At 37.4% G+C, this 13,798-nt stretch overlaps 2 protein-coding genes across 2 annotated transcripts in view; both read left to right on the top strand.

Moving 5' to 3' along the window:
* LOC134754486 (sensory neuron membrane protein 2) overlaps positions 1 to 13,798 on the top strand; it is a 67,137-nt gene that overhangs the window by 22,721 nt on the left and 30,618 nt on the right. The window contains exons 5-6 of the mRNA XM_063690820.1: positions 176 to 420; positions 505 to 686. Coding sequence (XP_063546890.1) covers positions 176 to 420; positions 505 to 686 — 427 coding nt within the window. The remainder of the gene's footprint in view (positions 1 to 175; positions 421 to 504; positions 687 to 13,798) is intronic.
* On the top strand, positions 10,216 to 11,992 carry LOC134754274 (mucin-2-like). Its single transcript, XM_063690497.1, has one exon. It carries the CDS (start codon positions 10,235 to 10,237, stop codon positions 11,942 to 11,944), a length of 1,710 nt encoding a protein of 569 aa, XP_063546567.1. The 5' UTR covers positions 10,216 to 10,234; the 3' UTR covers positions 11,945 to 11,992.

The following is a 13,798-nucleotide window of genomic DNA, read 5'->3' as shown; positions in this document are numbered from 1 at the left end:
TAACGCACATACTTAAATACGGAACCCTAAAAAGGATAATATTTTATTTCATCCTTTTTGAAGTCGGATTGAGTTTTTTTTTAGTTTTTTATACATTTTGTGATTTTGTTCCTCAGATAATATACATAAACATACCCGTTCGATTGTACGAAGCTAGACAATTTTATGTTCTCAGAAAAGTAAGTTACCGTCAGCAAACTACAAAGTGTATCGCGGGGTCGAGGATGCCCGTGACTTGGGCCGCATCATCAGTTACGATAACAGCTATCGTCTCCGGCTGTGGCCCGAGGGAGAAGACGGCTCTCTTGATGAACACGAGCCTAACATATGCAATACGCTCCAAGGGACTGACGCGGGAATATTTCCGCCCTTCTTGGAAAAAGACCACCCGGTTTATGCCTTCAACCCTGACATTTGTAGGCAAGTATAGCTCGTAAATGTTATTATTTGATTTTGAATAATGTATTAAGAAATATTAATTAAAAGCAATTGTTTAATTGTTAGGTCCGTGGAGATTCGCTACGAGTCCTCGTTCACATACCGCGGCGTGCCGGTGTGGCGATACGGGACTAGGGAGTGGTTTCTGGACAACCACGAGGGCTGCTACTGCCTAAACCTGACGCGCGGCATTACCGGCCCCGACGGCTGCTTGCTCACGGGCGCTCAGGAGCTTTACTCTTGCGTCGGTTAGTTCTTCATCTTATTACCTACTAGATGTACATATAGTTGCTCTAATAAGCACATGTATCTTACCGTTCGAAACACTGATGCTGTAGGACTGTAGGTTACTGTTTCACGGTTTATATACTGAACCGAATTTGTGATAAACCACGTAGAAAGTTTAACATTTATAAGAGGTGATTTTTAGGGTTCCGTACCCAAAGGGTAAAAACGGGACCCTATTACTAAGACTCCGCTGTCCGTCTGTCTGTCACCACGCTGTATATCATGAACCGTGATAGCTAGATAGTTGAAATTTTCACAGATGATGTTTTCTGATGCCGCTATAACAACAAATACTAAAAACAGATTAAAATAAATATTTGAGTTCCCATACAACAAACGTGGTTTTTTTACCGTTTTTTGCGTAATGGTACGGAACCCTACGTGCGCGAGTCCGACTCGCACTTGGCCGGTTTTTTAAACGCGCTACAATCACTTTTTTGAAATATAGTACTATGCCTTATGGGAAACAGTCGAAGAGATAGTTCAGATCCGGAAACCGCTTCCAAATTTTAGTATGATGTTGGGCATGGTATACTGGGTCTCCAAAACTGCCGGGAGACAGCAGCGCCGGCCATCTACTTCAGTGGAATGACGTCATCAAAATGACTCCCGCCTCGTTGCGAATATTGCATATTGCACCCAAACTACATGTATGGGGGTTGCACATACACGTATGGGGTATTAAACGAAAGCCAACTAAATATTTTATATTTCATTTCTCCATTATGTACCAAAATATACAATAGATTAAGAGCAATTTAAAAAGAAATCAAAATGATGAAAAAAAAATACGATTATTTGGGTTTTACAACCAAACCAAAAGTCAGATGTTAAAGCAATGTACTACAACATTAAAACTGATGTCTCAAGCCATACACTGATATCAAAAAAATCAAAATCAAACCAAAAATGTGAAAATTATGCATCAAAATGTAAACAAATGCATTAAAGTTAAAAAAATCGAAATTGGTCAGTTTCAGGACAATCCGCATTAGCTTCTAGTATGTTAAAAGGATCATAAAACTGCTGGAAGACAATCTCTATAGTGCCTGAGTGACAAATAATGGCATCATACCTGTGACCACTACCGAAATTTGCAAAATCTAAATTATAACTATACCATGAGTCATATATACACGTGTGCTACATCAGACGAAAGGTTATTAAATATATAATGATTCGTTAATACATTATTTTTAAAAAACAATGTATATTTTAAGAGCTACAAACAAGAAAGAACACTTTTAATGAAAAAAGTTCATGTACCTATATATATTTTATAACTCAACTTAAAACGTTATAACAATGTTGCGTATAATATAAAAGAAACCAGTTATTCACTTATACGTCACAGCTTAAATTTTGAATTTCCGATAAAAACTGTGACTATAAGAGCCAACAGGAGTGGTCATTTCTCCATACAAAGGTACTCCACTGTTTCCTCCGTGGTTTTTGAAGCTAGAGGAATGATTTTTGCAACACAGATTAATATTGTCAATATCTGTGTCGGTGTTTTGCTTTTTTTGATATTTTTGTTTTTTAAGGCGCTAGAGCCCTTCAAACATGGCCAAAAATGGCCTCACTGACTATGCCGCAATGAGAGGCGTGGTATTCAAAACTGATATCAATTAGCCAAAAAATCAAAACAGTCCGACACAGACAATTTCATAATCATTTAGATTTCCAAATTTGGTTACGATTAGTTAAGTTTTGGAGGAGGAAACAGTCGAGTACAAAACCTCGATTTTTGAGATTTTTACGCAGGATTTTTCGCCTAAGCTGCAGTTGACCTTATCGCACTAATTTTAGGGGCGGGGTCAAGTTTCTAAATACGTACACAGACAGAAAAGTGATGGGCAATAGTCGACATTGAATGTCGATAATCTAGTGATGTGATAAGATCGATAAACCATAACAAAGTCGCGATTTGCCTCTTAGTAGGCGAAGTAAGTAAAGTGAGTATGCACTTTGGCCTCAGGGGATATGGTTTTACACTATTTATTATTCCTTGGTTCATACAAAGCTGAGCTGACGCACTAGCTACAAGATTAAGTCCTGGCAACCCCCCAAAAAGGGAGGGGAAAAGTCGGCTTCTGCGGTCCAGTTTGCCTCTATTTCTACCTATCTGTTGCTATGAGATCAAATTTGGTATAAATTTTGTGTAAATTAGGGACGAATAATTTATTTTAGAAATAATAGTTTCACATTTTCATACACAAATCTGAATATATGAACGCAACATTAAAATAAAATAAAAAATTAAATGGCGCTCCCAAACAACTAACGTGATTTTTTGCCGTTTTTTGCGTAATGGTACGAAACCCTTCGTGCGCGAGTCCGACTCGCACTTGGCCGTTTTTTGTTAATAGATTTTTAACTTTATATGGGAATAAACGCTTCGAATACATGTTTCTAGACATCATTCCGAATCCAATGAAGTATCATACGTATTTTTAGGAATTAGTATCTCTATTAGTGGCAGTCGTACAAGCCCAATTTCAATGAAAAACCGCAAATCGATGTACAGGTTAGCCGTTTGGCACACGCATACTAAAGGGGCCCACTGACTTCTCAGTCCGCCGGACGATATCGGCCTGTCAGTTAGAACAAAAATTTGACAGTTCCGAACAACTGACAGGCCGATATCGTCCGGCGGACTGGTAGTCAGTGGCCTCCTTAAGAGGTCAAAACAAAATTTTTGACCCGCAGTTCCTTAAAAAAATCCCTTAGGAGGGGTGTGCTGAAACATTTCTTTTTTGTATGGAAAAAAACTTTTTTTTTGTTCAAAACCTATCGTGTGTCATATCATACGAAAGGGCTTTTTGAGGCGATTCTAAAAGTATCATCATTACATTATAGCAATTTTTTTTTGTAAATTAATAGAATTTTTAAAACCTACCAAGTTTGGGGTCAAGTTAAAGGGTTAAAGAGGTATTTCCCGATGGATATATGGATATTACGTATTATTGTATGATTAATATGTACCGTATCTGCAGTACAGTTTCATAAGTCTCGTAAAATAGGTATTGAAGTAGAACTGTGTCCTGTGTCACTTTGTATTGAAAAAAAAAACTAAATAAAGTTATTTTTAAAATTGCTTTTTTGGGGTTCGATATGAGGACATCACGTATCATTTGTGGTATATTGTACCAAAAAATCAGAAAGATTACAAAATTTAAACAATGTATTTTTTATGTGAAACGTGAGTGAAATGTCTTTAAAAAACCCGTAGGGGTCAGATCAAAAACTGAGTAATTAAGTCCGACTCACGCTTTAGGTATAGATCTATTTTGTGTATTTTTTTCAAAATTTTAGACCCAGTAGTTTCGGAGATAAAGGGGGGAATGGTCATTTTTTGCCTATTTTCTTGAAAAACTTCTAAATTGTTTATCCCTAAATTATAAAAAAAATGTATTAGAGATTCTCACAATTAGCTCTTTCATTTAATATATAACACGATATAGTTTGAAATACTTTATTTTTAATTTTCTCATTTACCCCCTAAAAGTGGCCCCCATGTTTAAAATTCATTTGTTTACGTTAAATGTCCGTCTTTGGGTCACAAACTTACATATGTAAACCAAATTTCAACTTAACTGGTCCAGTAGTTTCGGAGAAAATAGGCTGTGACAGACGGACAGACAGACAGACAGACAGACGCACGAGTGATCCTATAAGGGTTCCGTTTTTTCCTTTTGAGGTACGGAACCCTAAAAATGGCTAAAATGTAATGATGTGGTATATTTTCAGAATCGCTTCAAAAAGCCCTTTCGTATGATAGATAAGAGAAGAATCCGATAGATTTAAAAAAAATAATTATGCAAAAAAAAGGTTTCAGCACTCCCCTCCTAAGGGAATTTTTTTAGGAATTGTTTTGACCTCTAGTATACGTGTACCAAACGGGTAACCTGTACATCGATTTGCGGGTTTTTTATGCGAACAGCTTACACTATATTTTTCACCACCTTGAACGTTTTGTAGACTAGACTATTGTCCCAAATTGGGGTTTTATATTTATTCCGACCAGAATTAGCTCTTCAAACATACCTATTTTTATCAAAATCTGACTCATAAATAAAAAACGGACAATTAATAAAACTGTATAATTAATATCAAAGTAAGAAATATCACATGTCACATGTTTCTTTGTTATGATATTTTGTCTAACCTGAGGCTTTTTTTTTCTATTCAACGTAGCCGGAGAGCGGCAAATTTGTTTTTCATCACACTTGCTCGAAAAGATCTTATTTTATGCAGGTGTACTGAAGGGAAAAGGCCTATATTGTTCCCGCGGGAATTATAGCTTTCTTTTTTTAATTAGGTTTGACACTAATACATACGAACCAAGTAAGTTATAAGTAAAATAGTTTGTTTAAAGTCAAGGTTTTACTTTTAAATTTTTACTAGAATATTTTAGCTTGTACTCTTAGGTATTTTAGTATAGTTATATTTTTATATCGTACGCCGAAAGGCACACCATGGCTCATCGACCTAATATATTACTGAAATGACACCTTATGTAACCCATGATGACGAAATAAATGAATCTTTGAATCTTAAATATTTACTTTTAAAATACTCACGACTATATTAATTTAATATTTTTGTTTATATTTAAAAATATTTAATTGGATTAATTTAACAGCCGTTATCTTGTATGTTTTTATACAACAATGTTTTCTTGTATGTCCATGTTATGTTATGTTTTTTTACTCTTCTGTACCTCGAAATGTTACCTAATTAGATTGCAGGTTGTAGAAGGATATTGAATTCAGTTACTTAAAATCAAGGAGTTAATCACAACAACAGGGAATAAGCAAACGCTTAGTGGTGGTGGCGAGCGAACGAGTTATAATCGAAGGATAAATTTGTAAGAAAAGAACTGGGTAAGTATAGCGTGGTATGTGGCGAGCGGAGGCCGGCGGGGAGCGCAAAATGCGTGCGCGTCTGTGTGAGTGCACCACACACACTGGGATAGTTCCTCGCTACGCGGTACCGCCCCCGTCAGCGCGACGGCGATAGTCAACATGAAATCTCAAAATTGAAAACGGGCTCACCTGTTGGCTCTGCAAAGAAATAGTCCTAATTATCGGGTATTAAATGAAAGAACATTACATAAAATACATGAAAACGTCATTTTGGAGTGGAATCATAAAATGCCACCAAACCAAACCAAACCGAACCAAACCAAATGAAAGGGCTTTGTGAGTAGATCACAAATATATAACATACTGTAACATTTTCACTACTTGGTCTAACAAATTATTAGAAAATGTTCAAAAATTTCACAATGCACAGTTGACTTTGAACTGCTCTAAATTGAAAATGACTGAATAGATTATTCCAAAGTACATACCAAGTAACTGTGAATATCCTCTATATAATGTTAAAAAATAATTAACCGGATATATCCAAAAAAGAAAAAAGTATACCAAGTTGAATAACAGTATAATACTGCAACTATTATTAAAACAAATAAAAAACCTGACTATTTACATATATATTGTTGAAATAGTATTTTTACTAGCTTTTATTCGGTACCCATATTGCTTAAGAAAAAAAACAATCCCCACGTCCCTCTTTTCATTAGCGGGCGTTATTTTCAAAATTTATATAGCCTATGTCACTACCACATCATCTTTCGGGTTGAAAGTCAACGCCATGAAGTCGCAAGCGATCGTTTTTGGAAGTCCTTATTACATCTCCAAATTGTCTGAGCAGGTGGCACCTAGAATTTTCTTTGATGGTATACCAATTCCTTTCTCACCCACTGTCAGAAATCTAGGGGTCACCATGGATCAGACACTTTCCTGGGCGCCTCATGTCACTGAATTGAGCAAAAAGCTGTTTGGATCGCTCCATTCTTTAAGGCGCCTGCAGAACTTTCTTCCACTTGACACCAAAGCCATGCTCGCTCGCTCTCTGTTACTGCCTTTACTCGACTACGGCGTCGCTGTGAATCTTGACATGACAGAAGAGCTCTTGGACAAGTTAGAGCGCTTACAGAATGTCTGTATAAGATTCATTTTCGGCCTACGGAAGTTCGATCATGTATCTTACTACCGTCATAAACTCAATTGGCTTCCAATCCGCCGCCGCAGAGATCTTCACACTCTTTCTCTTCTCTTCAATGTTCTTTTTACACCTTCTTCTCCTGTATACCTCTCTCAAAAATTTCAATTTCTGGCTGAAGGCAGTGGCCACCGTCTCCGTTCTAGCGCGAATTTATCACTTGCCATCCCCTCTCACAAATCTCGTGGATACAACAAGTCCTTCGCAGTGCGTTCAGTGAAGCTGTGGAATGAGCTGCCAGTTTCGCTCAGACAGGCGCAATCGCTTGCGTCGTTCAAGGAGAGGTTAAAGAAGCTGTGGTTATCTGATTGACTAATGTGCCTATATTTGTATTGTATGTTGCTTTATATTTTTCTACTTTTTTCCAATTTTTAGTGTATTTTCCCCATTCCTTTTTGTGTAATATATTATATGTTTATCCTATTAATTTTGTATGTATTTATATCCTTTATCTTTCTGGTACCTTGTTGTACATTTTGCTACATTTGTCACCCTCTTTTCACTTTCTCCTCTCATCTACTCAAAGGTTAACTGGAAGAGATCCCTCATAGGGATAAGTTCGCCTTTGTACATCTTATTATTTGTACCATGTAATTTTTAATGTGTATATTTGTACAATAAAGAGTTTACTACTACTACTACTACTACCACAATTTTAACGAATTCAACCACACCTCATATGTCTACCTACATTAAAATATACGGGTAATAAAAATACATGACACGTGTAAAATATACGTGTGATAAGGATATAGGTACGTGTTAGTTTGGTGTTAATAAAATTTCGTGTGTATTTTACTGTTTACTTTAGTTTTTCTATAAATAAAACTTTGATTTCGTGTAGTTTTATTTATTTATTTCATTTCATGTTTGAGAAAAGCACTATTCATACCTCGGCGTGAAAGGGGGTTGCCGGCCTCATAACTATCCTATTCGGCCGGCAACCCCATACTTTACGGCCTCTGTAGTAATGTAGGTAATATTACGAGTTCCCGACATTTCGGCACAGTTGCACATGCGAGCTTCTCGGATTGCTGCAAAGTAAAATATGGTCAAACCACACACCACAGAAATTTACCCTTTTTCGAATTAGCTTGTTACGTAAAGTGGAAGTTCCCGTAATGTTTACCTACTAACAATATAACATTTTTGGAATAATACTGATTAAAACTTAAGAGTCCCCGGCAAGCTCGCCCGAAGTATTTTTTTACTTTGGTATCTGAAGCTACATAAACTAATTACAGGCATAGATATACCTTATCCTATAGTAAGTACAAAGTTTCAGAGCAAACTAGCTAGTCGTTTTAAAATGAGAGCGGAACTACGTTTGTATGGAGAACCGAGCTTGGCGTGGGACCCTTAAGAGGCCGGTGTCGATTTTAGGCGCAAAAATGTAAAATTGATAGATTTAGTCGGTGAAATTGTACACCTTTTGTTACCTAATTGAAATAACAACTACTGATCTCTATTAGCGCGTCTTCTGATCTTGCCTTTTATCAGATCAATTTTTTGAAAACAAACTCACTAAATTAGTGATGATTTTTTTTCTGATGGACGTTTAGGTAAACGTGCGTAAAGCACTGATTTTGTCGCTCTTATTTGTAAATTTCGTGAAGTTTGGATTGCTAAAAATGGTAAATTTGTATTACACATATTCTGTACTTGAACTTTATCAGATTCAGTGTTGGCCGAAACGTTAATGCAATTAACCATTAACCAGTACAAATTGAACCGTAAACTGTAAACCGTCCGTTACGGCTTACGGTTCAATTTGTACTGGTTAATGGTTAATTGCAATTAACGTTCGGCCAACACTGATCAGATTACATTTTTGTTATATGACTTAGAGTTTGAGGAAATGAAAGTTAAACTAATTAAATTTTCTCCAGAAATTACTTCTAAACAAGTGACAATTTTTCTGAAAATCGACTTAAATTCAACGTAATTTTGATACTTAAACAATTTACAACATTTGCTGAAACTATTCATATACATCAATTTGTATAATTTACCACCATAATTTTTTGATGAATTTTTATAAACCCCCTTCTCGTCATATATTACCGGTGACGCACGCTCGCGACCTCATTATTAAAAGGCAAGATGAGAAGACGTGCTAATAGAAACCAATACTTGTTATTTAGATATTACGTAACAAAACGTATATAATTTCAACGACTAAATCTATCAATTTTAAATTTTTGCTCCAAAATCGACACCGGCCTCTTAAATGTTACTTCTACTGCTCGGAATGGAGATCGATTTTACCAGCAGAAACCAAGAACGTAATATCACGCTCGAAACGTCAAATTAAATAATACAAAACTGAAAACTATAACTGGTTAATTCACGGTATGGAGTTAGAAATCACATAAGTTGATGACAGGAAGTGTTTACATGGCTCTCTTATTTACCATGCACGGCACAGCACAGACCATATTGCATGTCGATTACCTGTTCGAGGCAACGAAACAATCTTAATTATTTCCTTATGTAGATGTTATGATTATGATTGTTAGCTATATATGCAATAATTTTTAAATAGGCATGAACCCACAATCTATACACTGGCTATAATTACATGTATAAGGCTATAATTAACAGTACCTAAATAAAATCCCAGTGCATAATCGTGTTAACAAAATGGTGCTAAAAGCGCGTAAGAACTTAAACGATTGATGACGATGACTTTTTATGCGTTATGTTCTTCTGTCAGACGTATTGGTTTACTCGTACATGACGTGTTTATGATCGTGCCAAGACTTCTGAGCGTAATATTACTATAAAGCACCTGAGGCCAACGGGTCACCGCATGACCCGAATGTTTACTCTACGCATAGGACAGGTATTAGTACGAGTAGGTACGAGTATGTACATAAACATCCACTTTTTTGTGACATTTAATACTTCCTGTATAGTTTACAGTCTTTAGTTTGAAAATTATTTTAGAATATGTGGTCTAACTCGGCAGTATAAATTTAAAACGCAGAACGATGATAGGTATTGATATCCGTTTATTTCGCATCAATGCCTAAAATTAGAGAACTATTGCTATCAGTAAAGATTTAAAGAAGCTTATTATTTACCTACTTAAGCGGTGGGATTAGACATTACGTATTTTTAGGCGATTCGGCCAAACATGTTATTGATATCGGATGAGTACCACTGCGCCTTCGATGACGCGCTCCTTCAAGGTGAACCGCTGTGACCAGCCATGTTGTCCTTTTAACGTCCTGCCATCGCTCTGTAAGAGAGATAACAAATTGAAATATTGAAATAATTTTTTTTCCTCAAAGTCGAGACCCTAATCCAAAGAGCGATTAACATTACGGTTAATAATATATAGTGCCTTCGATATATACCGAATGCGGGTCGCCGCAGGTGGCTGTAAAAATAAAAAAGAGCGCTCGCACGCTTCGAGCGCAATCGCGTCGCGATGCTCAGAGCCGCGTGGTGGACGTGCGCGATGCTCTCGCTGTGGATCGCCGGCGCCGGCGCACGCGTATACGAGCGCTGCGAGCTAGCGCGCGACCTGCGCGGCCTCGGTGTGCGCGCTGACCACGTCGCCACCTGGGTCTGCATCGCGTTCCACGAGTCTCGCTTCGATACCGCCGCCCGCAATCCTCACAGCGGAGACCACGGCTTGCTGCAGATCAGCCAGGTGTACTGGTGCGACGACGGCAAGGCTTGCGGGCTTTCGTGCGAGGCCCTGCGCGACGACGACATCGCCGATGACGTTGCATGTGCGCTGCACGTGTACGAGGAGCACACCAGGCTGCAGGGTGACGGCTTCTTGGCGTGGGTTGTCTACCCTCACCACTGCAAGCATAACACCAAAAAATATCTTGCTGACTGCGACGATACTTTAAAAAACGCAAGTACTAAATCAATGGAAAAGTCACGTGCCTTAGACGTTCCCAGAAGAACAAACTTAACAATGCGATTAAATCAAAGCATTGACGAATTAATGCCACCGTACATCTCCATGACTTCAAACTCTGGGCATAGTAGAAATGAAATAGACTTTCAAGACAAAAATTACGAAAGTAAATGGCAAGTAACGCATTTTAGCAACATCGATGATCTATCACCCCCAGTTTTCGGGCTATGGACACATCAAAAGACAGAGTCACCACCCACTTCAACTTTCGCCTTACATGAGTTAGACCAGTCAAAAAGAATAGACAAAAATGAACTAAGAAATAAATTTATGACTGATAAACCTGCAAGAACAACAGTAATTAATTTAAATAAACTTGGTTCGGGTACCAGTAAAACATTGACTTCTTCAAGCAGCAGTTGGTACACTCGACCATCGCCAAGCTCCACCACCGCGAAACCAAAGCAGGCGTTACTGCCAAGCACTGTTAAAACTACCATCACAAGAAGACCTCGTGATAGGACGACTAATTTGTATCATACTACATTAATAAGAAATTCTAAATCTGTAGAGTTGTTAAATGGAATGCCGGCCCTATCCGATAACAACGCCTCTAAAAAGCGATTCCGCTGTCATGGATGTAGAATACCAACCACGGAGAATCCTATTTCAGGTTTCAGATTAACTACGACACCAGAACCACCAACGACTTCAATTACTAAAGGCAGTTTTAAAACATTTGCAACCAGCAGGACTTATTCTGCAAGGTCCTTAATATCTACAACTACTGTCATGCCAAGTAAAAACCGGTCAGCCCGTGATAGTATCACAAATTTGATTACAACCACAACTCCAAATACCTTCACAGGTCGTAGTAGAATCGCAACCGCATATACGACTAAACCACGGAACACAGCCACGTCTCGGAACAGTTTCACAACAAGCAGTTTTAAAATGCCAATTACTCCCATCACTACTCCGAGAAGTGTCACTAATCTAAATACAACAACCAGCAGTAGTTTCAGGCATTGGAGACCCTTAACTTCTGAAAGTTCTGCAGACTCTAGCGGAGACAAGCAAAATTCGCAACGAAATGCTATATTTGATTTATACTTGAAGCCAAAACAACCGAAATTAATAACGTTTAGGTTTGCCACTCAAAGCGACAGTGTTTACAGAAGACGTATTTTTGCGGACGGCACCACGTCCACAGCGACGCCCTGGAAGCGCAACGGCGCTCAGGAATTCAGGATAAAGTTATATTAGTGCCGCGTGCTCTCGCTGATGAATAGACAAATGAAATTATTACAATACATGACTTAACATGACTTTCTTCGTTTTGTATAATTGAACCAAAACAATAATTACTGCCTTACGAAATTATTAAAGAACTTTTTATTTAAGTACAATGTGTCGTGTTTACATACCTACATACAGACAGATCAGTGTTTTTAAATGGATCGCGTCGTTCCGTTCGTGAGAAAATGAAGAACACGTCCGACAGAATGTATAAATAGATAGGTATAGTTTGTCAAAGGACTGTCTCATTTGAAACATAGACAGAGAGAATCTTACTATCTTTGTCATACACCAGTACTAGCACCCAAAAGAGATGGAATAGTGGATGAGTATAGTTTTTTTTTTTGTTCTTATTTACTGACAAGATTTGCTTGACCAACTATATTATTTAACCTTTTCCCATGATGACGCACTTATTTCTACGCATTATGGCATACATGGCATTGTAATGTAATTGATAGATAGTGTAGATTTTTTTTCAATCGTGTCGATGTCTATACTATGCAATGATTACAATATTACTTACATCAGAATCGACTTAATTTGCCAATGCACCCGCGTAACAGATCAAAAATCTGTGTAAAATCTCTGTTGGACCCCTACCAAGAGCGCCGGCGCCCTCTTTTGACTCACCGCGGGCAAACTGCGGGTCTCCCGGCATACAACTACCTACATGTATAAATTAAGTAGGTACCTACTCAACAACAATTAACAATTTAAAGATACACCTTTCATGCGCTTCTTATTTTTTCTCTTAGTCTAACTGTAGCCTTAGCATACCTAACCATAATGCTGATGCTGACCAGAACAGAACAGAACAGAACCAGTAAAGAGTAGAGCGACAGTTTGTTTAGTTGTCACTGCTAATAGGTATTTACCAATACCTATATTACATTGTAGGATTTTGGACTGGCAAGTGTGTAGCGTGTAGGTACGTGACATTTACTAGCGGAAGCCGCTCGACCCCAATTTCAAAGGAATACCGCAAAACGATGTACAGGTTAGCCGTTTGGGACACGCATACTAGAGGTAAAACATTTTTTTTTTGTATGGCTAAAAAATTTTTTTTTCCAAAACCTATCGAGTGTGGTATCATACGAAAGGGCTTTTTGAGGCGATTCTAAAAATATATCACATTATTACATTTCGGGCATTTTTTTTTTAATTAAAACAAAAAGAATTTTCGAAACATACCAAGTTTGGGCTCCTCCAGACACGATATGGCTGATTTTTTTTATGTACAATATACCACAAATGATACGTGATATCCTCATGTCTAACCCCAAGAAAGCAATTTTGAAAATAATATCATTATTTTTTTTTTATTATTTTTTTTTACAGTGACACAGTTCTACTTCAATACATATTTCACGAGACTTATGGAACTATACTGCAGATACGGTACATATTAATCATAAAATGATACGTAATATCCATATATCGAACGGGAAATACCTCTTTAACCCTTTAACTGCGCCTTTTCATCAGTTGGTATAATTTGTTTAGTTATTGACACAAAATATCAAGGTTGTATCCTCTAGCTACGATATACCTTACTGATTTTTTTTTGTACAATATACCACAAATGATACGTAATATCTTGATATCCATACACAGTATTCCCATTAAACCCAGATATTCCGAGAAAAACCAAAAAAGACTTATACTTTTCAAGATAGCGTTTGATTTATGACACGCAAACAGGGATCCCTGAAATTGTAGGTGTCAAATGTCATTATTGTCACTATTGTTTAAACCCCATTTAAGACCTAAAATCTGTTTTTGTAGTTACATTTTTAAGTCCTAAACATTTTTCCTCCA

The sequence above is a fragment of the Cydia strobilella genome, chromosome Z, assembly GCF_947568885.1.
Source record: "Cydia strobilella chromosome Z, ilCydStro3.1, whole genome shotgun sequence".
Taxonomy (NCBI): domain Eukaryota; kingdom Metazoa; phylum Arthropoda; class Insecta; order Lepidoptera; family Tortricidae; genus Cydia; species Cydia strobilella.
Note: the sequence above shows the minus strand (reverse complement) of the source record. Positions and strands in the feature narration are given on the sequence as shown.

Excerpts from the sequence above, each read along its gene's own strand:
- LOC134754274 (XM_063690497.1), top strand. The coding sequence starts at position 10,235 with ATGCTCAGAGCCGCGTGGTGGACGTGCGCGATGCTCTCGCTGTGGATC.